This window comes from Arachis hypogaea, chromosome 18, assembly GCF_003086295.3.
Source record: "Arachis hypogaea cultivar Tifrunner chromosome 18, arahy.Tifrunner.gnm2.J5K5, whole genome shotgun sequence".
NCBI lineage: Eukaryota > Viridiplantae > Streptophyta > Magnoliopsida > Fabales > Fabaceae > Arachis > Arachis hypogaea.
The window spans coordinates 5,184,976-5,211,695 of record NC_092053.1 but is presented as its reverse complement, the minus strand read 5'-3'; the positions used below and the strand labels follow the sequence as shown (position 1 = coordinate 5,211,695).

Here is a 26,720-nt window from a genome sequence, read left to right as displayed (position 1 = left end):
TAATGCCCTTCTCTAAGGGTAACACTAACTTTGACTACTACTCGAATACGACTATTATCCTTCCCGCAATTAAGGAATACACCCAACAATAAAACTTAATTAGGAAATTAACTGCCAATTAGTTGCATGCATAAGACAATATTCGAATCTCTAACATTTACTTAAATTGACGAGTGAATTGACTACGAGCCAACCCAAGTTGGTTAAGATATATGTACGTTAATTAATTAATTTTTTTTTGTTTACCGTTGATGGTTTTTTTTTTTTTTTTTTTTTGGTATTGCCGTTGATGGTTATTTTTATCTACATGCAATAGTCTTAATTTTTTTCTCTTTTTTTCTACAACAGCCGTGGTAAAAAAAAACTTTTTGATACATGACCCTGTAATTTGCAACCCAAAAAGTTTCCTCTGGCCCACTTATTTTTCAACTGGGCTAACATGTGGCCTACTTAAAGCATGACGTTATTGGGCTCTGGCCTAGTTTCAATACCCAAAAACATGTTTGTCCAAATAAGAGTTAATTGCACTTTTTTGTTTCTGAATTGGAAGGCCCAATTTCGTAGTACGGAAGCCCATATACTCCCATTCCTAATGTCACTATTAGAGATCATTTTTATTTCCACATGGATATGATTATGATGTCATACATTGATTTTTCAATAATAAGATTTGTATTTTTGGCCCTTAGTTTCTTATTCTAGAATAATAGATTGTCACTGACTCACTGTTTCAATTCCACTGAATGTGATGCCCAAAAGGCAAGTTAGAAATAACGCCTACCATGTATTATTCTCTAAAGTCATGGCCAAGCCATAGATGGATCTTACATTTTTGAAAGGTTTGGAGAGAAAATGACTGCTCTTAATGATTGACTTGAAGCAGACACTTAGGGAGGGGTCTGCCTAATGTTTTGAACTAACAAGCTTCTTAGTCAAGCCAGTAATCATAATTCATATATAATCCTCTTGCATCCCTCAGCTTCCTCGAAACCGCTCTTAACTTGTAATTCCACTTGTTAATTATAGTGTCGTTTGATTTCTCTTGTGAGATCAAAATTGAGCATTTTCCAATGTGAAAAGAAAAATGTGACATTCTTTTTTATGTCTACTTTGGTAACCAGTTGCATTCTTGATTTAGGGTTAATTTGTAGCTTAATTAGCCTACTATGCTATATATATATTGTGATTGACCAAAGAGACTTGATAATAATAAAAATAAAAATAGTTTCAAAAATGCAATGCATGAGGTGCGTCATTCGCGGCCTATATCGCTGTCTAAAATGTGTCTTAGCGTGTTTTCCAGGACTTTGATGCCGTCCCTCCCAAGCTTCCATTGACGTTAATCTATATCTACATTATAATTATAATTATAATTATAATTATAATTATATATACAGCTACCTATATGAAAATAACTACTATTTTGTTCTTATTAAAGAAATTTTGCAATAACAATAATCTTGAGGTCAAAGTAGCAATAGAGCTTTGAGGTTGTTTCGTACTATATATGAACAATTAGAAAATCAATGAGAATATAATGAATTAAATTAACGTTATTGTGGTATAACATTTTGGAAAATCGTTGCACTAGGTACTACCATTCTTGAGCATAGCCTTGGCATTACTGATGTCTACTTTGTCCCCTCTAGAGAAGACTATCCATGTGACTACTTTCTAACCTTACCTGCCCTTAGACCGTATCAATTTTGAGTTAGTGCACCATGCCATAGTTCCCACACTTCTCTAACTTGGCTAAGCTTTTGTGAATACTAAGGTTTACATCCTTGTACGGAGTGGATGATGTAAATTACTAACATGTATGATGACGGATCTAACTAGTATAAATTGAAGAGTTAGTAATTATTAATTATGATAGATCATTATGTGAATGGTAAAGGAATCTAGTATTGGAACCAACTTGGGTTGGTCGAGTGGTCAGTTTACTCGTCCGCTTAAGATCGAGGGTTCGAATCCTGCCTTGTGCATGCAGCAACTCATTCGCTAGTGGCAGACCCTTAAATTGAGCTCAGATTCGCGACAGATTAGTCATTCACCTGTCGAATGGGAGGATACCGTGGGAAACAAAAAAAGGAATGTTTTTTTTTTGTTTAATTATTCTGTTGGTCTCTATAGTTTTGTGAAATTTTCAATTAAGTCCCTATACTTTTTTTCTTTTTAATTGGATCTCTACACTAATTTTTTTTTCAATTAAGTCACTCTTAATAGTAATTGGCTTAATTTTATAGGAACCCAACTAAATAAAAGAATTGGTATAGGGACCTAAATAAAAGAAAAAAAAAAGTTTAGGGACCCAATTAAAAAAAATTGATGCAAAGACTCAATTAAAAGAAAAAAAGTATAGGGACCTAATTGAAAATTTCGCGAAACTATAAGGACCAACAGAGTAATTAAACATTTTTTTTAGTATAGCAAGTGAATAACTAATTCGTTAAGAATTATAATTCTATTTAAAAATTAATCACTAATTAATAAATTGATGTATAAGCAAAATAAAATTTAAATTTTTTGATACTTATTTAACCAGATAAATAAATTAATTACTCAACTAACAAATTATTAATCACAAATAGTTAAACCATTTAGAAACCATAATCTTGATATCATGTTTCATTTGTCAATAGAATCTTATGTGGTTTAATTTATTTATTACCAATTCCCACTTCCATTGAAGAACATGTAGGATGGCATGGAAACACTAGTCAACTAAGATTATTCCACTATTGGCTTGGCGCACTCTTAGTGGGAGCAGATACCAAGAAAAAATGTTAGTTAGTCTTAGTAAATAGTAACAGAACAAAAAAGGTGAGGGAAATCAGAAATCTATATAAATATTTTTGATAACTAAAATCATAATAATTAGCTAGGGATGCATAATGCATAGTCATAAGTTCCCTAACAAATTAAAAGGTACATTCACACCGGTAACAGAATCTAATTAACCCAATTAATTTTTTGTTGGGTCCCCCAAAGGCGACAAGAAGAGGCTGAAAGAGCTTCCCTTTGGTATTGTTTGTTGGTAGCAGTAACAGTAACACACTCAACTTCCAATCCAACCACTCCACCATTCATTACAATCTCAAAAGAAAAATGAAGGGCTTAATTCAGTAAAACCCTGAATCAAGCACTTTCCTGAACCAGTTAACTTAAAATCCTGAAACCTCTGTACAGATAAGTAGATGAATTTTGAGTTGCTTGCTGCTACTCAAAAAAAGTCTCTAACTTTAGAACTCTAAGAACCTGCAAAATCTATATATGTAATAATTTAAGGCTGACTATAAGTCAGTGAAGTGCAACCCTTTGGTACTTGGTCTCAATTGGAGAAGACTCAGAGGCATCACAAAATTCTCTTTTTCTGCTGTTGTTGTTGTTGTTGTTAACATCTTGATGGAGTAGTGGTGGTGAAGGAATAGTGACAGGTGGAATCTCAAAGGACTCAAGGGGCGGTGGAGGGTGTCTCCATTGAGGGAGTGGGCCTGCAAGAAGCAGGGTTTGAAGCAGAGGACCTGCTTTCATGACTGCCTGCAACAGCTTACCCTTTTCTGGAAGTGGCCCTGTTGGTGTCACTGCTTCAATCATGGCAGATTCTGTTGCTGACAAGTGGTGCTCAATCACTGGTGATGACACAATGCTTTCTTCACAGTCTGATGAGGTGGTGTTGATGTTGTTGTTGTTGTTGTTGTTTCTTCTGTGGTCATCTTCAATGCTTGAGATTCCAGAGACAGGATTATTCTGTTGCTGAAGAAGAAGCTTCTCCAAGAGAAGTCTCTGGCATTTGTCATTGGCTTCATCTCTTTCTCTTATGGTCTTGTTGAGCAGATCCTTGAGGATGAGGAGTTGTTCATCTCTCTTCTTGAGTTCCTCGTGGACTGCAGCTCTAGTTTGTTGAAGCTCCAGAGTGGTATATAGAAGAGACTGTTTGAGGTCCTCCATTGAATTGAAAAGGATCATGAATTCTGAAAAGAAGAGGAAAGAGGAAACAGAGAATGAAGAGAAAGAAAAAGGGTATAGTTTAGTTACTAGTTAATGTGTTGGCGCATGCTCTTTTATAACAACAACAACTAGTCCAACTTACTGTTCCCCAATCTTCCTAATTTTACTTCTTATGTTATGTATATAACCAAATTTATTCAATTCTCGCTAAATTTGGAGAAAATGTGCGTACCCTTTATTTATATAATCCCTCATTACTGATGTCTAGCTAAGGAAGCAGAGTTTTTCTTTTATATTTAATTAATTCTTTTATAGTTGTCATATGGAGGGGTATGTTTCATTTTAGGGCGATAAAAGTGAGGGCAACAATATCCGGAACAAGTCCTTATAACATCATTGTAATCCCTTACTATGATCATGTTGTGGAGAAAATTTTCTAAGAAAGTGACAGTGAGAAAAACACGAGGAAAGTGTTACATCCCCTTTCAGGAATAATTGCTACCATGCATTCAGAGGAAGGGTAAAATATAATACAGTAATTTTTACGTGAAGTTAATAGTTAATAATTATTAAATAATTTAATATTAATTTTATTTAAAAAAACTGTATATAAAATTTTTACTTTAAAATAATGTTCAATAATTATTTGTTGAATTGATAGTGAATAATGTTTAATGTTGTTTTTGAAAGGCGATACATCTTAAATTAATCTCTAAAAAATATAACTGTGAACTAAACTGAGACTGACTACTACAATTATTAAATGATAATATCATCGTTTAAGTAACAAAATAATTAATTTAATTTATTATTGTATTCTTGAAATACCAATTTAGAATGTCTCATCGAACGTTAACACATTATTGAGGAAGCAAACGCATCATTTTCTGAAGCAGAAAAATACTGGTTACGTCACACGTGGGCTGCGCAAATCAGTGAAGCCAACAGTTATTTTGTTTTGTACTGAGAGCAATTCCAATTGGTTAAATTGACATGAGTGCCACTTTGATTTCCTTCTTTCTCGTAATTTATTATACTTTTTTTTTTAGTTTAACTAATATTATTTTTTATAAAAGCTGACATTTTATTTACTGTTTTAGAATAATAAAATTACATATACAAAAACATACATATAGATGTAGATTTTTTTTTAAAGTCAGATAATTCTATTCATAAAATGAAAGAAACATATAAATATTTATATATAAAATAAATAAAAAATTAAGAATTTTTAACGTTTTATTATAGAAATAACATTATATAATAATTTAATAAGAGAGATAAAAAAGTAAAATATTCATCAATTAGAAAGTAGAAATTTTTGAAGTTCTTTCTGTAATTTTAAAACCAACACCATTATCTCTTCTACACTAGTTGATACATTATCAATAATGAACATATTCTTAGCCTTCCATAAGGACAAGCTCAAAATCACCATTATCATTCTCTAATAGGAGCTATTGGATTGGGTACGCAAGACTTCCATTCTCAAGTTCCACTCAACATAGAAATTAGAGTCTTCGGTGCTCTTTCTAGTCTGATAAACTCATTTTTGACCAAATTTCTTTTGATTTTACACAATAAAAGATGCAATGATTGATTGTTTCTGGAAATTGTAGGCATCTTCGACAGATAGGTTGAATCAACGGGATGCGATGATGAAGCTTTTGTAGCACTGGAAGCTTTTTATGGAAGCCCCTCTAGAGAAAAATCTTAATCTTCCTTAGGATTTTCAGCTTCCACAGTTCTCACCACAAATTTCGTTGTCTCATAATCTCTGGGCAAAATTCAATGGGAGGATACGAGAACCCATAAGCCACACGGTACCCAGTACTCACTTCACACAAACCACTTTTATTAAGGGTCCAATAAATTTTATCTTCTCCACCCCTAATTGTTGTTGCTAGCACACGCTAACTAGTACCCTCGAAAAAAATACTTCTAATTAGAGTTTGATTCTACTGACCATTAGAAAGTATTAAGTCTTTGACTATCAATAATGGTTGATTTTGTAGATTGGAAGTTTCAGATGAAGAAACAACATAAGGATGTGGAGGAGCAAGTCAAGGATCACTGAAGATTCGAATACTGGACCCATTGCCAACTCGCCAAACTAGCCATTTTCAACAACTTTACGCTCTTCCAATATGTTACGCCACCTCAGGAAGGTACTGTTCCAATTTGTATTCATTATAGAACTGTATCAAAAATATTTACCTTTGAAAAGTCTAGATAAGAGTGATTGTGGCTGAAAAAAAAAACTTTTTAAAAGGTAAAATTTTAAAATATTTACATTTGAAGAGTCTAGATAGAAGTATAGATGTAGATTATATTACCTATTTAGTGGTTATGATATTAATAACAACAAAAGATAAAATTTTAAAATAACAAAATTATAATAAAAATGTATACCTCATATTTAATATTTTTATTTTTATTTTTTTAAGATATTTTTTTTGTGACTATTTTTTTAAGATATTAAATGTATAAATTTTGTATATCGTTAAATGTCATTAATATATATTTTTTTTAAATTTAATTTATCATTTTTTTTAAAGAAGAACAATCTTCATACACAAAAACGTCATATGACACTTACAAATCAACGTCATATGACACTTACAAATCAGGGTAAAAAACCCAAATAAACCAAGCTGAAAAGTTTATTACCCAAATCAGCCAAAACAAAATTTATTTCAACAATCTACCAATGGCCATTTATATATAATTCGAATCAATATGATTCGAACTACAAATACTTGTAATTCGAAATAACTTGCTTCGAATTACGTTTGAATGGATATGCATGTAATTCGAATCAAGTAGATTCGAATTAGAGAAGGGTAAATCGAATTGACTCGATTCGAATTAGTAGGCTCATGTGATTCTATGGAGTTCGAATCATATTGATTCGAATTATTCAATGTTGGTGACACTAGGTAGTTCGAATTAAGTTGATTCGAATTACTAGTGAGTTGCCTATATAATGCCACGTTAGTTGGATATATATCAATTTTTTTTTTCATATTCTTACTTGGATAGTTGGATATATATCTTATAGTTGATACAAAAGATATTTACTATATAATTTTATTTTTCTAAATATATATATATATATATATATTTATTTATTTTGATGATTACACAATTTTAGAAATATTTAAAAAGTATTATTAAAATTAAAATTATATTTTTTATTATTTGACAATAAAATTAAAAATTAAAAATTAGGGATTAATATTGCTAGGTAGCCAGTAGTTGTGGTGGCAAATTTGTACCCTAACAAAAATATTAGAGATTAATATTGCTAGGTAGACAAAAAAAAAACAGTCAGAACTTGCCTTATTTAGCATTAATTATATAAATTTGGTTACAGAATATTAATCCCTAATTTTTAATTTTTAATTTTATTGTCAAATAATAAAAAATATAATTTTAATTTTAATAATACTTTTTAAATATTTCTAAAATTGTGTAATCATCAATATATATATATATATATATATATATATATATATATATATATATATATATATAATATTTTTAGAAAAATAAAATTATACAGTAAATATCTTTTGTATCAACTATAAGATATATATCCAACTATCCAAGTAAGAATGTGAAAATTTTTTTTTGATATATATCCAACTAACGTAGCATTATATAGGCAACTCACTAATAATTCGAATCAACTTAGTTCGAACTACCTAGTGTCACCAACATTGAATAATTCGAATCAATATTATTCGAACTCCATAGAGTCACGTGAGCCTACTAATTCGAATCGAGTCAATTCGATTTACCCTTCTCTAATTCGAATCTACTTGATTCGAATTACATACATATCTATTCAAACGTAATTCGAAGCAAGTTGTTTCGAATTACATGCATTTGTAGTTCGAATCAATATGATTCGAATTATATTTAAATGGTCATTGGTGGATTGCTGAAAAATTTTTTGTTTTGGCTGATTTGGGTAATAAACTTCTCAGCTTACTTTATTTGAGTTTTTTACCCTACAAATCATAGCAAAAATATTAAATCTATATCTAAATCAGAAGATAAATATTTTATATATTAAACTATAAATGGAGAGGAGTTGTAATATTCGATTACAACAAATTTTAATAAACAAAAGTAGAGACAATACTAAGTTTTTTTTATTTTCAAATCTACGCAAATGTATCCCAATACATTAGGATATTTTTTCTCTACTCCAAATAGATTCAATCACTTCTAAAATTTATAAAGAGTTTCATAAATATTCATCTTTTTTCAAAATGTCTTTCTCCTATATTTAAACCTACATCATAGAAGATAAAATACCCATAAAAAAGAGTCATTAAACTATGAAAAGAAATTATTATACCACAAAAAGAAAAAAATAACCATAAAAAAATTATTATCGTACTAGATTTACGAACTAAAACTTAAAAAGATAAAAAAAAAAACTAGAAATAAAAAACAGAAATAGAAATTAGAACCCAAAACATCAGAAGAGAAGTAAGAGAGAGTGAAAGAAAAAGAAAAAAAAAAGAAGAAGAGAGAAAGAAAGAATTTTATCCAAATCTAAAACTAGAAAAAAAAATCGAAAAAAAAAATAAAAAGTTTAAAAAAGTTTTATTTATAATAATCTTAACATAATAACATGTAAAAGCATATGTTAATTAATAAATAATCTACATGCATAATTTTATTAACAAATAAAGTTATTAACAGTGTTTTAATTACCTCTAAAAGAGACTAAATCCCCATTTTGGTCCCCCAGATTCAGCCCGTGCACCAATTTTGCCCCTGAGATTCCAATTGCACTGTTTATGTCCCCCAGATTCCGATTCGAGCACCTTAATGGTCCTTCGAAGATTTTCCGGCGTGACTCAGCGACGGCGTTGCTTATGTGGCACAGCCAGTGCCACGTTGGACGCCGTAGTGTACATATGACGTGGAATGTGTGATAAAATTCCCTAATGTAGTCCCTGTCCTCATTTTTAAACCCTAAAATTTCGTTGGCCTTCCCATTGAGGTTCTCTCCATCAACGTCTTCTTCTGCATCTCTTCTGTACACCGATAGCTGTCCACCATGAGAGGAAGTGGGAGCCATGTTGCAGGAAGTTCCAACCGGTCATCGTCGACGGAGAACTGGAGAAGAAGCACGACGCGAAACAGGCTTGGACGGGTTCCGGACTGGTGCGGCTGTGGTTGTCGCCCGGTGCTAAGGTGGTCTGGGACGGAGTCGCATCCTAACAAGCCCTTCTTTGGTTGCCCCAACTATAATGTGAGTAAAGTTTAATAATTTGTAGCAGATTGAAATTTTTTTTTTCGGTTGATTATTTTGGTTGGTTGCAGACAAGTGGGAAAACATGGTGTGGGTTATTCGTCTGGGCTGATTCTGTGCAAGAGGAGTTGTCTGAAGGAGCTGTTGCAGGAGATGATGATGGTGACAGGAAGATGAACTTTGCATGGCGGATGGGCAATATGGAGGCAGAGATTAGGAATCTGAAATTCATAACTCATGTTCTTGGATTTGGGTTCTTAGTAATTGTTGTTTTTGTAGGATTGGTGCTATTAAAGGGTTGAGAACATGTCAATGTAATGCAGTTCCCAAATTAATGAATGAAACTGTTATGTGGTAACATAACAAGGTTTGTGTAAATCATCTTACTTTGATATAATATAATATCCTGTTGGATGAAGTAAAAGAAGTTGTAAATAAGTAACAGCAAGATTGATCCAAACCATGGACAGTATTAATTGATCAATACCAAAATATGGCAAACCATTCATAGTTTTAACACATTACAACCATAAGTAATTGAACAAGTAGCATGACATACTTGATTAGTAATCAACAAAATAAACCATTGTTTAGAGTGAGCGCAGTCACTGTATCTTTTAACAAAAAACTAACACTTGACAAGCAAAATGTCCTAATCTCCTAATATGAAAGTTCACTTCTTTCGGGGGTGCTTAAATCCAGGAGTCGGCACAAACTTCAGAAAATTTGTGAATCGTGAAGCAGTGGCAGAACTCGCACCCTTCATTGGGTCCAGTGCTGTAGAAGGGGTTGTTGGAGGTGACCTTCTTCTAGTAGGCAGTTTGGCAGGTCTTGTGGCTGGTTCTCTGGTTACTTCAGTGAACTACACAAATTTCAAACCAGAAATAAATACCAAACATTGTCACTCAGTAAACCTTTTTCAGAGTTTTTACTCCATTAATTACAAAGGCTTATTATAGAATTAAAATTGTACCTTTTGAGAGTCTTCTGGTTCAGAACAAATTGGCTGTGACAGATCAATTTCTGATGCTTGACCAATAGGAGCAGAATTGATGGTAATATTAGCATTAGCCGTAGCTGTAGCAGTAGTAGTTGCATTTGGAGTAGCAGTTGCAGTGGCACTGGCAGATGCAGAGGCAGATGCAGTGTCAGTTGTGGTGGCCTGGGCAGTTGTAGTTGCTTGTGCACTAGCATTTTTAGGGTCTTTAGCAGCCTCTGCTGCCTTTGCAGCAGCCGCAGCATCAGCTGCAGCTTGAGCAGCATCAGCTGCTCTTTTCTTTTCACATCCTCTCTTGGTGTGACCCTTTTGCAAGCAGTACTTACATGTGAAAGGTCGAAGCTGTCTTTTCAAGGCTGTTACTGGCTTAGATTTCTTGCTAGAACTTGAGACTTCATCTGAGTCCTTCCTCCTCTTTGTTTGAAGATTCCCTGGCTTCCTCTTGATTGGTGGTGCCAATGGCTTGTTAAACTGACTTTGTTCCCAGAAGGCTTGGCCAGGTATAGGATTGATGTGGTACTTGTATGTTTCCTTGTAAGACTCCATGGTTATCAACTTATGGCAGAAATCCTCTGGGTGCTTGTTGACTCTGGCCAGTGCTGCACAAGCATGAACGCATGGAATCCCTACAAGTCCAGTTTACTTCCAGCTTAGGTTAAATAAAAAATTATTTATAACACTACTTTAAAATTAAATGAGCAAAGGTAAGTGGATGGGAGAGAATAACCTGTTAACATCCAGAACTGGCAGGTACATAATCTTTTCCCCAGGTCTACCACATGGTTTGTTGGACGCCCATGGACCTCAAACTTCTCATATCCAGTATCTCCAGACCATATAGCATGCCAATGTCTGGACTCTTTCCTCACCTTTTCTAACCTACTTTTGATTACGGGTGGTAACAGCCCCATGTGATTGTCCAACTTAACCTTGTTCTTAGCCATAGTCCGCATGACAAACATTCTCACCTCTTCTAGAAGAGTAAGTATAGGCTTGCCCCTTGCTTCTTTGATCTTTGAATTGAAAACCTCACAGGCGTTGTTGCAAATCGAGTCCAATTTCGGGTTGTGCCTGAACTGTGACCTCGTCCATGCCTCCCTTGGCCACTTGTCAAGATACTTCCATGCGTCCTCGTTCAGCCGCTTTATCCTATCCATGTATTCCTGAAATTCAACAGTTAATAGTTGGGAAAGAAGTCCATGTTAGATAACTCCAGTTTCAAAAAAAGTGGCTTTATGTACCTTAAACTCTTGAAATGTTGTAGCTCTAGCACACTCCCATAACAGTCCCCTAAGCTCCAGGTCCTTCCACTGCTTATTGAAATTTCGCCACAAGTGCCAGACACAGAATCGGTGTCCCACATTAGGCATCACGACTTTCATAGCAGGCAGTAATCCCTGAAGATATCAAGCATTATGTTACCATAATAGTCCCTAACTTTGAAAATCGATCACCATAATAGTCCCTAACTTTGCATAACTATAACCATAATAGTCCCTAACTTTGCCAATCTTTCACCATAATAGTCCCTAACTTTGAAAATCGATCACCATAATAGTACCTAACAGCACACCATCATGGTATAGTACGTAATCAAACAATTAGATCAGAGCAGTATTCACAGTATAGCAGCAGACACTAACAGCAAACCACAGTATATACCATAAAGTATCAAACAATTATATCTTAGGTATCATCACAATATGGCAGTATACTAACAGCACACCACAGTATATACCACATAGTTTTACACATTTAAACTTATGTGAGAGTAAGGATTAAGGTTTCAGTAAGAAATTACCTTTTGCATATCAGAGATGAAGTTCCACCCATGGGTCTTGTAGTCTCCAAGATCCTCATGTAGCAACTCTAGAAACCACTTCCAATTCTCAAAGTTCTCCACTTCCACAACTGCCCAGGCAATGACATAGACATGATGATTAGCATCTTGTCCAACAGCCGATAGAATTTGCCCCCCGAACACAGTTTTTAGAAAAGCCCCATCAAGTCCAATTAACGGACGACAGCCAGCCTTGAAACCTGACTTGCAGCCACTCAAGCAGACATACATCCTCTCAAATATGACCTCACCACTAGGCTGTGGCTTTGTGCATATCTGAACAGTTGATCCTGGGTTTGTTTTCAATAGTGTTTCACCATAGTCCCTAAGCATAGCATATTGCTCCTTGGCATCCCCATAGACTATGTTTCTAGCATCACACAGTGCCCGTGATATAGAGTTCCTATTGAGCGACAAGTCATATTTCGTCTTGAAATATGTTGTAGCCTCACAGTTCCTGAAATTGGGATATTTCCTTAGTTTTTTTACCAACTTACCTGCAACCCAATTTCTATTTGCTGCCCTGTTTTTATCCTCTCGTGGACAAGTGTGGTCATTGAAGAAAGTCTTAACTTGCCAGCAACTGTCTTCGTGGTCCCTTGATACGTATACAACCCACTTGCAATCCTTTACCTTACATACTGCCCTCACCCTTTTACCATCGTTCTTCCTAAATCTCATCCGTCTCCCTTCTTGTATAGTGAACTCCCTCACTGCCTCCTTGAACTCCCACTTAGTATTGAACTTCATCCCGACTTCTAAATGTAGTTCCCCAAACCTAGCACCCTGTCTAAACACCGGAAACACCTCCTCTGAACTTTCTTCTCCAACCAGCTCATCCTCTGAATTAGGTGGTGTTTTCATCTCCAAAGAGTGCCACGAATTGCCACCATCCGATTCTGACCCCGGATCAAAAGCATCATGGTTATCCCCCTTTATACCTCCCCCCACAAATCCAATGTCCACATCTTCATCAGAAACGTCTTCCACAAATCCATCATCATCAACACAGACCTTGGCCTTCCCTTTTTCCTTTCCACTCTCAGCCTGGACCTTCTTCCTTGCATTGGGTTTCTTGACTTTCTTCTTCTGTGAAGGAACAGTATATCCAATGCCCGATTCATCTGAGCTATCATCCGGCTCTTGTGGCTTATAGGCCTCGTCCTCAGCACTCTCGTAGCTGTCATGAGAGTCTGAGTCAGAGGATAAAAGAACATGATCACTAGCATTTTCCTTTGCTTTTGAAATACCTTTCCCTACAGACCTTAGACAATATCTCCTAGTCCTAGTTACATTGTTCTGTCTGGGCATGGGTTTGGGTTTGGGAACTGTCTTAGGCTTACAATTTGACTTAGGCTTAGGCTGGGACTCCATGTTAGAATTCACATTGCTCTTCTTCAGTAACGCTTCTTTAGCTTGGGGCTTGTATGTTACCATGCTTAAACTTCTAGGAGGGTCCTTCTCGGTGGTAGGTTTGACAGGGGGTCTTTCACCATTCTGGCATTTGACTTCGCTTGCTCTCCAAGATCCCTCACCTCGTCATCAACATGCACAACAACATCCTCTCCTTGTACTATTTCAGGTTCTGAAATGCCATGTTCAATGTAGACATCCACTACCCCATTGTTCTTTCCACCATGATTACACAGCTCTCTCAACTCATTATCAGAGTCTAAACGCCTCAAACCTACTTCCAGGCTCATCCCAGGGACCTGCCACCAAACCTCCTTCATGGTCTCATAGCCTATCTCTTTGAAGTAATTTCTCAGGTAGAATACATCCAACCTGTCCACATCCAGATCACCCAAACAATGCCTATTGTCAGGTGTGTATGTCCATCTCCCATCCTTCCCCCTCTCAAAATTTCCCCCATGATGAAACATTATGTCTAACAATTCGGCGTTCATCTGTAACATAACAGAGAAAATGCTTAAAATTCACCACGCATGCAACACATAAACAACAAATAACTTAGATATTACACACCACCAGAGATTAACCCCTGTTCTTTTCACAAGAAACAGAGCATGCATTACTGGTTTGAAGAAGGAAAACACTAAAACCCTAACAGGCAGTGGATTCTAACACAAACTACATGCATCATGTTCAAGTAACTTTAACAATCGGCCATATCAGGAATGAAACATGATCCAAAAAATTCAAAAAAATATAATAAAATTTGTACCTTGAAGCTAGCTTAAACGGTTCTTCAGTCAATGCTTCAATGGTGAACCACGAACCTTCCCCCAAGTTCAGTACAGCAATGTTAAGAAACCAGGCAGCAGTGCCCTTGCCTGTTGCTACTGCTTATGGAGGAGGAGACCAAGCGTTGAGAGAGGTGAGAAAATATGGAGGAGAAGACGTAACGAATACCAAACCCTTTGCCCAAGTTACTACTACTCTCACTGTGATCAAAACGGCGACGTGTGGGCTTTCATTCGTTTTGCCCCATGAAACGACGTCGTTCTGACTCTCCAACGTGGCAGTGGCTGTGCCACATAAGCAACGCCGTCGCTGAGTCACGCCGGAAAATCTTCGAAGGACCATTATGGTGCTCGAATCGGAATCTGGGGGACATAAACAGTGCAATTGGAATCTCAGGGGTAAAATTGGTGCACGGGCTGAATCTGGGGGACCACTATGTGGATTTAGTCTCTAAAAGAAGATTAAAGGCCTTTATACAAGTTTAATTGAGGAAGGCATGTGTTACCTGCACTGCATTTCAGAGACATGAAAGAATGTTAATATTAAGAGTTAAATTTTATTTATCGATACTTTATTTGATACCTTAACCATATTAATTAATTAAATTTAGAGAATTTTCCTAACTTACACTTGGAATTCCAAGAGAATTTTTGTTTGCTAGTTCATATGACAAACTAATCGTTTTCCCGTTGAAAATATTTACACGCTGCTTTGTCTTTACACAATTAAGTTCTTTGATAATTGGAATGACTCTTTGACTTGATGAGTTTTTTTGTTGTTTTCTTTTTCTTAAAAAAAAAAAACATTTTGTATAGTACCCAACAAAAAGAGGTTGTTGAAGACAAGTTTTTTTAGGGTAGAATTTCCCTTCTTCAATAATAATCTTGGATTGAATTCTCTTATATATATAAAGTTGATTGAAGAAATTGATGGATTCTTTTTGTTTCCTCAATTTTATGTATATGTCTAGCTATGTTAACCATCTCTACAATTTTGTAGAAAAATAAAAATAAAGAAAAAGATAGAGAAATTAACCACATAGCTGAATCTACATAGAATTGCATGTGATTAAGCGTATGAAAATTATATTATTAACTTCAATGGATTTTTTTTTAATCAAAATTAAGGAGACTCGAACCAACGACCACTTAATTATAAAGAAGTTATGTCATTTGAGTTATAATTCATCTTGCACTTTAAAAAGTAACATTATTAATATTATTATGCAATTTATCTCAGCATGTCATTTTTGACAAATATATACATGTAATCAATATCAAACATTTAATTGCACTCTTGTGTTGACTTGAGTATGTAGCATTTCCTACACATGTCACATAATGTTACAGATTTCAATCTTCATGTGTGTCTCACTGGGGATGACAAGGGATATAATTAGTTTTAGTGGTCAGAAAAATGTAGCTAGTAACCAAACTTTCTCACCAATATTTTGCCCAAAGAAAGCTGATGGACCCCTCTTTGAGACTATAAAAATCCTAGCTAGCTTGTTTAAGGAAATAATTAAGCATATGGGGCTTCCATTTGACTTAATCAAGACCCCTAATACTCTAGTTTTTGTACCAACATTAATGACATTTTCATTAATTAAGGAGAAGTGATAGGGATCAGTAGATTTTGTAATTTGTAGTCATTAATTCATTAATATTTTTAATAATATGAGATTATATCTAATGATGTGAGATGACTCACTTTTTTTTTACTGATTAAGTACTAGTCAGATTTTACTAAAAATACTAGTTTCCTAAACTTTCTCTTAATTAATTACCAAGCTACATCTTCTCAATGTTTTTATCTTCTGTGCAGTGACGAGACACGTGTATGGTTTCAACTAATGTACAAGAAGATATTTATTGTTAATTTTTAAGGGTTTAGTTAAGGTATATGTTAAAATTATTAAATAAAAAATTATTATAAATATTTTTTGTAAAGTTTAATTTTTAATATAATTATTGTGTATTTATTAAAATAAATTTTAATTTTTTTTATTAATAGTAATTTTAATTTGTATTTTTAAAATACATGTTAATTAAACTTAATTTTTAATAATACAATAAAAAAATAATAGCTACCAAGAGAGTACCTGTCAATTTTTTACAATTATTATTAATTATTACTCTAATTAATAATTATTAATTTAACATTAAAAAATATGAATAATCAGCATTTATTTACCTTTAAAATTATAAGGATTAGTTAACAAATCCCTCTAATGCACGTATCGTATTATCCCTCCCTCGTTGTGAATACGTTACGCATTCGGATTCCTCCATAATAGAACGATTTGTCGCCATCCTTGTCTATATCGAGCATCGGTCATTGGCGTTGTCCTTCTAGTTGTTGTCGGCATCAACGTGTTGATGCGCAGACCAACCACATCGCAGCGTGCAACCAATCTCCACCCCCCACCCCGAACGCGAAGCCCCCTACCCAAACCTCAGTCAACCTGGATCGTTGCGTCGAACACCAACATCCATCCTGCCTGCATCTCCAACCGTTTTACCGACTGGAAGATGCCCCTAACGCCTACCATAATGCATTCGGAAGAAGCACCCGACGCCTTCCATAACGCCATTGACGCCGTCATCAACCAACAACGGAAGTTTGCGCGCAATAGGATTGTCATCGAGATCGCACGCACCTTCACCCCGCAAGTTCGGTCGTATCCCCAAGCTGCGAACAAAAACTCTGCATTCCCAAAGACACCTCTATTAAAAAATACAGGTATATTTTCTAAAGACACTTTTATTAGAAGACACACGCATAAGAAGACACGTCTGACGTATTAGGAAGACACATCTAGAGACCAATTAGGTGGTAGTAGAGCAGGAGCATGCAAAGATAAAACGGTGATTTTTGAATTGATCAGGGTAATTAGGGTAGAAGTTGGAAAATTGGTTAGATGATTTTTTGGTAATTTGGACTTTTGGATCCAGTCCATTAAGAGTTAGCAGGACCCTTGTTGGTTGCGTAGTGGAGTTGTAATACAATTTTTTATTTCCGTTAGATAAACAATGAAAAATGTGAACAACGTGAACAACGAACTGCATTTCAAACCCACTAAACATCCAATTTTACTTTCACCTTTCACCCTCTCTTACCTAATTTCATCCCCTCCCAACCTTAGCACGCAGCCACCATCGCCGGCAACGAAGTTCCCTAGCGCTACCCTCACCCGCACGTCACTACCCCTGTGAGGAGAATCGTTGTTCCGTCGTCATCCCGACACCGCACCACTACCCCCTTTCTCAACGACGCGCTGTCGCGTTTCATCCTCAACTATCGCGCATTGTTGCTCTTCTCGCTAACCCGCTGAGGAGAATCGTCGTTCTCCTGTTGCTCGGACGCCATACCACTGTCATTGTGTTATTGCCGCACAGTCGCATCTTCTCCCCATCCTTCGCGCACCACTGCGAAGGGACATCGCACCGTCACTGAGCCAGAGGCTTTGTTTCGCCGCTGCTCCAATGTTGCACCTCTGTCCTTGCTTCCATGCCGCTACATCATGTCTTCGCCATTTCCATCGCGTGTCGCTTTTCTTCGTTCACACAAATGGTATGACCCAAATAAACATCCACATCTTAGTAAAAAAAAGAATCTGCATACATAGTAAAATGAACATCCAATGTTGCACCTCTGCCCTTGCTTCCATGTCGCTGCATCGTGTCTTCACCACTTCCATCATGTGTTGCTTTTCTTCATTCACACAAATGGTATGACCCAAATAAACATCCACATCTTAGTAAAAAAAAAGAATCTGCATACATAGTAAAATGAACATCTTGCAAAGCATGTGCATACAGAATCAAGCAAATCGAGTAAAATACAAATGGTATAAACTTTCTCTTAATTAAGTACTGGTCAGATTTTACTAAAAATACTAGTTTCCTAAACTTTCTCTTAATTAATTACCAAGCTACATCTTCTCAATGTTTTCATCTTCTGTGCGGTGACGAGACACGTGTATGGTTTCAACTAATGTGCAAGAAGATATTTTATTGTTAATTTTTAAGGGTTTAGTTAAGGTATATGTTAAAATTATTAAATAAAAAATTATTATAAATATTTTTTGTAAAGTTTAATTTTTAATATAATTATTATGTATTTATTAAAATAAAAATTTTAAATTTTTTTATTAATAGTAATTTTAATTTGTATTTTTAAAATACATGGTAATTAAACTTAATTTTTAATAATACAATGAAAAAATAATAGATACCAAGGGAGTACCTATCAATTTTTTACAATTATTATTAATTATTAATCTAATTAATAATTATTAATTTAACATTAAAAAATATGAATAATCAGAATTTATTAACCTTTAAAATTATAAGGATTAGTTAAAAAATCCCTTTAATGCACGTATCGTATTATCCCTCCCCCATTGTGAATACGTTACGTATTCGGATTCCTCAATAATAGAACGATTTGTCGCCATCCTTGTCTATCGAGCATCGGTCACCAGCGTTGTCCTTCTAGTTGTTGCGTAGACCAACCACTTCGCAGCGTGCAACCAATCTCCATCCCCACCCCGAACGCGAAGCCCCCTACCCAAACCTCAATCAACCTGGATCGTTGCGTCGAACGCCAACATCCATCCCGGCCGCATCTCTAACCGTTTTACCGACTGGAAGATGCTCCTAATGCCTACCATAATGCATTCGGAAGAAGCACCTGACGCCTTCCATAACACCATTGACGCCGTCATCAGCCAACAACGGAAGTTTGCGCACAACAGAATTGTCATCGAGATCGCACGCACCTTCACCTCGCAAGTTCGGTCGTATCCCCAAGCCGCGAACAAAAACTCTGCATCCCCAAAGACACTTCTATTAAAAGACAACATATATTTTCTGAAGACACTTTTATTAGAAGACACACGTATAGACACGTCTGACGTATTAGGAAGACACATCCAGAGACCAATCAGGTGGCAGTAGAGTAGGAGCATGCAAAGATAAAACAGTGATTTTTGAATTGATCAAGGTAATTAGGGTAGAAGCTGAAAAATTGGTTAGATGATTTTTTGGTAATTTGGACTTTTGGATCCCGTCCATTAAGAGTTAGCAGCACCCCTGTTGGTTGCGTAGTGGAGTTGTAATACAATTTTTTATTTTCGTTAGATAAACAATGGAAAATGTTGAACAATGTGAACAACGAACTGCATTTCAAACCCACTAAACATCCAATTTTACTTTCACCCTTCACCCTCTCTTACCTAATTTCATCCCCTCCCAACCTTAGCACGCAGCCACCATCGCCGACAACGAAGCTCCCTAGCGCTACTCTCGCCCGCACGTCACGACCCCTGTGAGGAGAATCGTTGTTCCGTCTTCATCTCGACATTGTACCACTACCCCCCTTCTCAATGACGCGCTGTCGCGTTTCATCCTCAACTATCGCGCATTGTTGCTCTTCTCGCTAACCTGCCGAGGAGAATCGTCGTTCTCCCGTTGCTCGGATGCCATACCACTGCCGTTGTGTCATTGCCGCACAGTCGCATCTTCTCCCCATCCTTCGCACGCCGCTGCGAAGGGACATCGCACCGTCACTGAGCCAAAGGCTTTGTTCCGCTGCTGCTCCAATGTTGTACCTTTGCCCTTGCTTCCACGCCGCTGCATCATGTTTTTGCCATTTCTATCGTGTGTCGCTTTTCTTCGTTCACACAAATGGTATGACCCAAATAAACATCCATATCTTAGTAAAAAAGAATCTACATATATAGTAAAATGAACATCCAGTGTTGCAACCTCTGCCCTTGCTTCCACGTCGCTGCATCGTATCTTCGCCACTTCCATCACGTGTCGCTTTTCTTCATTCACACAAATGGTATGACCCAAATAAACATCCACATCTTAGTAAAAAAAGAATCTGCATACATAGTAAAATAAACATCTTGCAGAGCATGTGCATACAGAATCTAGCAAATCGAGTAAAATACAAATGGTATACCCAAATAAACATCCACTTTAGAATGAAAAAGAACCATCCGCATATAAAGTGAACATCCAACTTAGTTGATAAGAAGCAAGTAACGAGACAACAGCTGCGAGGGACACTAGGATCGCAATACAACAACCGCAGCGGTAACACAGAATTACAAGAAAACGGTTATGACAAAAAAATTTTAAAATTATGATTAAATATAATTAATTTAAATTTTTATTTTTAAAATCAAAATTAACTTTTTTTAATCTATTATTTATATTATTTAAAAAAAATTATTCTCATGTACTTTCTCTTAATAATAATAATATAGCCTTCCGTCATTAAACTAAACCTACTACGTACGTAGATTAATTAGTAATTCAACCATGTGTATTTTACTAGAAAAAGAATTTTTCTCCACATACAAGTCTTTTACCCATATAAGTCATACAAGTTCATATATTCTATTTCACGTCAGATGCACCTCTTTTAGCACACTTCCTAATTTAACAGATTTTTCAATCAACGCGCACACGTTCTTTTTCTTCTTATTGCACGTTCTTCTTCTTCTTCTTCTTGCTGCACGTTCTTTCATTATCGTCGTCACCAACACCACTTCCTCCTCCTCTTCCTCCTTTTTTTTTCATTGAAATTTCTTCTCCTCCTTCCTTTTCCTCTTTCTCCTCCTTATCTCGTTGTTGAAAATAATGAATAATTCAAGATCAGTTTATCAATTGAACCAAAAAGAAATTGATTATTGTTTTGAATCCAATCAAGTAGCTGAGGTGTGGTTCGATTCTAGTTAATTTTTTGTTAACAGTTTATGATTCTGTAGGTGAATAATGTTTCATCGTTGATGATTTGAATTGAATGTAATGTAAAAGTTCTGCATTAAAGAAAATATTTTTCTATATTTGCACCAAATTTGAGTGTAACACGAAGATATTTGGGTGTGTTCTTTAAGAATTTTTGGTATATGTGTGCTGATAAATTCTCCATAATTCAAAACTCTTTTTCTCCCTCCTCCTTATCTTCTGCTGATTCTTCTTCTTCTTTTCCGTCATCATCATTATCATCTTTTTTTTTTTCTTATTCATCTTTTTTTTTTCTTGTTTTATCTTCTCAAGTTTCTTCTTATTTTACTCTTTTAACAAGAATAAAAATAAAAAAAATCAAACAAAGATGAAGAAAAAACACAAAATGGTACAAAATTACTTGGAATATGATGAGCTTATATTCGTTCAACTAAAAGAAAGAAAGAAATAAGGAAAGAAAGAAGAAAAAAATGCAGCATTAGAGGAAACATTTTTCTGTATTTGCAGCAAATTTGGGTGTAACACGAAGATATTTGGGTGTATTGTTTAAGAATTTTCGGTGTATGTGTGTTGATAAGTTTTACATAATTCAAAAATTTTTCTCTTTCTCCTTCTCATCTTCTGCTGCTGCTTCTTTTTTTTTTTTTTATCATCATCATCTTCTTCTTCTTCCTTTTTCTTATTCATCTTTTTTTTTTGTTTTACCTTCTCAAATTTTTTCTTCTTTTACTCTCTTATCAACACCACCTCCTCCTCCTCATTCTTTTTTTTATTGGAATTTCTTCTCCTTTTTTCTTTTTCTCTTTCTCTTCCATCATCAGTTATCTCGATGTTGAAGATAATGAATAATTCAAGTTTAGATTGTCAATTGAATCAGAACAAAATTGATTATTTTGAATCCAATCAAGTGGCTGAGGTATGGTTCGATTCTAATTAATGTTTTCATTAGTAGTTAATGATTCTGTGGGTAAATAATGTTGTTTTTGTTTGTGAAAATTATTGTTCATCGTTGATGGTTTGAATTGAATGTAATATAAAAGTTCTACATTAAAGAAAATATTTTTCTGTATTTGGGTGTATTCTTTAAGAATTTTTGGTGTATGTGTGCTGATAAGTTTTGTATAATTCAAAACTCTTCTTTTCCCTCTTTCTCATTTTCTACTGCTTCTTCTTCTTCTTCTTTTTCATCATCATCATCTTCTTCTTCTTTTTTTCTTATTCGTCTTTTTTTTCTCTTGTTTTATCATCTCAAGTTTCTTCTTGTTTTACTCTTTTAATAAGAATAAAAACAAAAAAATAAAACAAAGAAGAAGAAACACATAATGGTATAAAATTACTTGGAAGAGGATGAACTTACATTCGTTCAACTAAAAGAAAAAAAAATAAGAAAAAAAAGAAAAACAAAAAACTGCAGTATTAGAGAAAATATTTTTCTGTATTTGCAACAAATTGGGTGTAACACGAAGATATTTGAGTGTATTGTTTAAGAATTTTCGGTGTATGTGTGCTGATAAGTTTTACATAATTCAAAACTCGTCCTCTTCCTCCTCCTCATCTTCTGCTGCTTCTTCTTCTCCATCTTCTTATTTCATATTCTCATAATTCTTCTTGGGAGGAAAAAATCAAACAAAGAAGAAAAAAATATATATAATGTTGCAAAATCAATAGAAAGAGAAAGAGAGAAAAAAATGCAGCAACAACAATAGTAATAAAAAAATAACGATAAAGATGAAACACGCGAAGAAAAAAGAGGAAAAACACAAAAAAGAAGGAGAAGAAGAAGGAAGAGGAGGAGGAGGAGGAACGCGAAGTGCGCTATGAAAACTGTTGAGTAGCGCTCGTATAGATGAGCGTTCTTTTTGTTGGGTTTGGCCCAACTTGTATGACTTATAAACTAAAATGACTTGTATGTGTAGCAATTCTGTTAGAAAAATACATATCTTTAAAGTTTACAATCTAAGAATTTAATTAACAAATTAAATTAACTTCATATCTAAATGAAAATCAAATCTGATAAGACTTTGCGAGTTCAAATATATTCCTTATTATTACCAATTAACCACGTTACTAAATTTGGTGGTTGTTTTCTGCTCAAAACAAAAAAGAGAAAGGTAATAATCCAAATTGATAAATAGAAAGGTCCAAACTCAAAAGGAATGAAATTGAGCGCCGCGCGCCTTTATGTCCCATCTCAATGCATTAGTAATTTGATTAGTAATAATAACAAGAAAAATATTAGGGTGCTAACACTTAGTGAATATCTTATGTTTATATTATTTAAATTTAAATTTAATACTAAAAATTCACTAGAATATTAGTCAAATATTAACTAATAATAATAAATTTTATTAATCATATCGTTATTCTAATAATCATAATTATATTTCAACTGGGCACTAATACTTTTTGAGTCAATATTAACTATATATTATTTTTCAAAAATTATTTTTTTATTTTGAATTTAAATATAAATTCTCCAAAAAAAAAGAATAAAAAAGATAATTTTATAACAAAAGAAAAATAGTTAATATTGACTAATTAAGAGTTAGTTCTTTAATAATTAATACCCACGGTAGTTTTTAATCGAGTCCAATATTATTCAATCTTCAAAAATTTTGTATCTAAAATTTTAAATTTTAAACTCTAAATCCTAATTATAAATTCCAAATCCTAGAAAAATAGGATAAAAGATAATTTTCTAAAAAAAAATATGATTCTTATTAATTAATTAAAAATAATTTTCTATACTTATTCTTTAGGTAAATCCTTAATACTTGCTCAAAGTTGGTTGTATATGCATGATTATGTGTGCTAATTAGTAATTACTGTTTAGGAAGCGGCAAATTTAAGCATTGGATGTGCTTTTTGATAACTCAAAGGACACCTTAATTCGTGATTAAGGTTGCCCGGTAGGGAAGATGCCAGACAGAGACGACTTTGGAACCCTATTTATGTTTTATAACACTTTGGTTTTATTTTTATCTTCATTCTTGTGAATAACGACGATAACTAGATTTATCCCTTGAGTATGTTACTTTGTTTAGAGGAAAAGTATATGAACCAAGATGTGGTCAGTCAAAAAAATAAAAATTTAATTAATTTATAATTATATTTAATTAATTTTATTTGTTTTTAATTTATAATATTTGATATTAATTGCTTCTCACCCTAAATTAAAATTCTGAATGATACGTTAGAGAAATAGGGGCGGAGATCACAGAACTTCTAACAATCCCGATTCTTAGTATATAAAAAATTTATAAAATATATAAAAGAACATCCATTTAGCATGAAAAAAAAAAACATTCTGATATTTAATAATAGAAACATCCTAATGTCTAACATAAATATCATCTACATATAGATTTTAGATTTATCCAAAAAGATTTGGCTGGTACCCTCTTAGTTCCTAAGATTGTTGTTATTTAAATTGTAGCGTTGAGGATCTTTTTGGAGATTGTGCTGCACACTATGGATTCTTTTTTATAATTTACACCATTGATTAATTAGTGATAAGTGCCATATATATTTATTTGTTTAATCATACAACTTATAGCAAGCGTGCCCATTTTTCTACTCGCATCCACTATAATAATTTCATAGGCATTATCAATGTTTCTTAATTATTTCATATCACACTCAACCAAAAGTTTAATATTTAGACGGTAGTTAGTCGTTAATACACTCATTTTGTTATTAAAAGAAAGTGAGAATAAAGATCCTATAAGAGCATAAAGAAGTGATCCTATTCATTTCCATGTAAAGGTACATCATCTTAGGCATGTTATGAAGCCATGATTTACAACAGTGTTTAGACGTGCCATGATGCTCACAATTATGATTATTAATCAACTAATTGAATACCCAACAAAGAAACCCAATAAAACCTTGATTCATCATCTAACTAATAAAAATACCCAAAGAAATCTTTGGGAATTTCAGTTTGCTTTTTTCAAATAAAGTGTGATATATATTTACCTCATAATTTCTAAAATATGTTTTGTATATGTTTGGATCTATTCTTACAAAATTAGATATGTTATGAAGTCATTTTTTTTAGATGAGTAAAGTATCGTTTTTGTCCCCAACGTTTGGGGTAAATCCTATTTGTGTCCTAACGTTTAAATCGTCCTATTTGTATCCTTAATGTTTGTAAAAGTGATTCAATGTTATCCTGCTGTCAATTACACATCATGAATGCTTTAGTTTGAATTTTAAAAATCTCTTCTTGAAGTTAGAATACAAATATTTGGAATAGAATCGATAATCCACTCCGAAAAATAGCTCATCAAAAGTTGAAACTAATTCCTACAACATTTACATAATTCACTTTTCTAAGAACATAATTGAATCTAAACACAAATAGTGGATATAATATTAAAATCGAACACATCCAAGTGAGACCTAATTGAGAATGAATACATCCAAGTGAGAATAATTGAAAAATATAATCTGATTTGTTAGTATAATTGATAGTAGGATAACATTGAATCACTTTTATAAACGTTAGGGATACAAATAGGACGATTTAAACGTTAGGGACACAAATATGACTTACCCCAAACGTTAGGACAAAAACGATACTTTACTCTTTTTAGATTTATGTGAATTTTTTATATAATTTTTTTATTATTTCTATGTTGTTTTTTGTTTTTTTAAGTTAACAATAATGATATCTAATATCATATCATCATGAAGTCAATTTTCTAAAATTTAAGTGAACAGGAAAAATTTATGAATGGTTATAACTGATCTCTAAAAAAACATCAATTATTCTATATAAAAATTATATTTACATATAATTATACATATATTAGTACATACGACGTCTATATGATAATAATAGATTAATTTTTAATTATTTAAAAAATAAAAATAAAGAATCTTAATTGTCACATCTCTCTCTAAAAAAGTTTTCAACAGATTTTTTTTTATTATTAGATTACAAACTTGACCCAAAATAAAAAGAAAAAATACAAAACATTGCTTAATAATAATTATCAAACATAATTCTCTTTGGTATTGCCATCAAAGATAATAGTAAAAAATAGAGTATATAAGACCACATCTTCATTTTTATATATCCTGCTGATAATTAATTGGTGCATATTATAGTGCCTATATATAGTTACTTAATTTACTAAAAAAAAATAAAAAATTAATATTTAATTTAAAAAATATAAAAATAAATAATTTTTAAATATTATTTAAAATTTATCATAAAAAATAAGTACTTATAGACGCTAAAGAGTTTGCCCAATTAAGTAACCTTAACCTTTATTTAACTAACTGCGGACTCTACTACAAGTTGTGAATATTTGAAAAACATTATAATATATATGTAACCTGGTGGGAGTGGGACATGTATAGATAGAAATGGGCCCACATTATCGTAAAATGGTGGTGGTGGTCGGAGCAGTGAGCAAAGGGGTATGATCCGGTTGGCAAATTGGAGTACAGAATGATACATATTGAGACTTATATATGAGAATATTAATGAGTTTGAGCCCTTTACAAGGAATTCCAATAATGAAAAATAGAAGAATGTGGATGAGAGGTTCCCCCATTTTGGTTGCAATTTCAGATATTCTTGGCAGTGCTTTTGTCGGCCAAATAACATGGTATCGGTATAGTCCCATTATTCTCATGCATCTTGTTTCTGGCATTGGATAAGAGACACAAAAAAAC

General features: G+C 33.7%; 1 protein-coding gene across 1 annotated transcript; it reads right to left on the bottom strand.

Annotated features, from left to right (window-relative positions):
- Positions 1-2,824: 2,824 nt before the first annotated feature.
- LOC112772940 (uncharacterized) lies at positions 2,825-4,149 on the bottom strand. The gene has a single exon (XM_025817964.3). The coding sequence runs from the start codon at positions 3,967-3,969 to the stop codon at positions 3,301-3,303; it is 669 nt and encodes a 222-aa protein (XP_025673749.1). The 5' UTR covers positions 3,970-4,149; the 3' UTR covers positions 2,825-3,300.
- Positions 4,150-26,720: the final 22,571 nt, after the last annotated feature.

Coding starts and splice junctions, on each gene's coding strand:
- LOC112772940 (XM_025817964.3), bottom strand. CDS start 3,969: ATGATCCTTTTCAATTCAATGGAGGACCTCAAACAGTCTCTTCTATAT.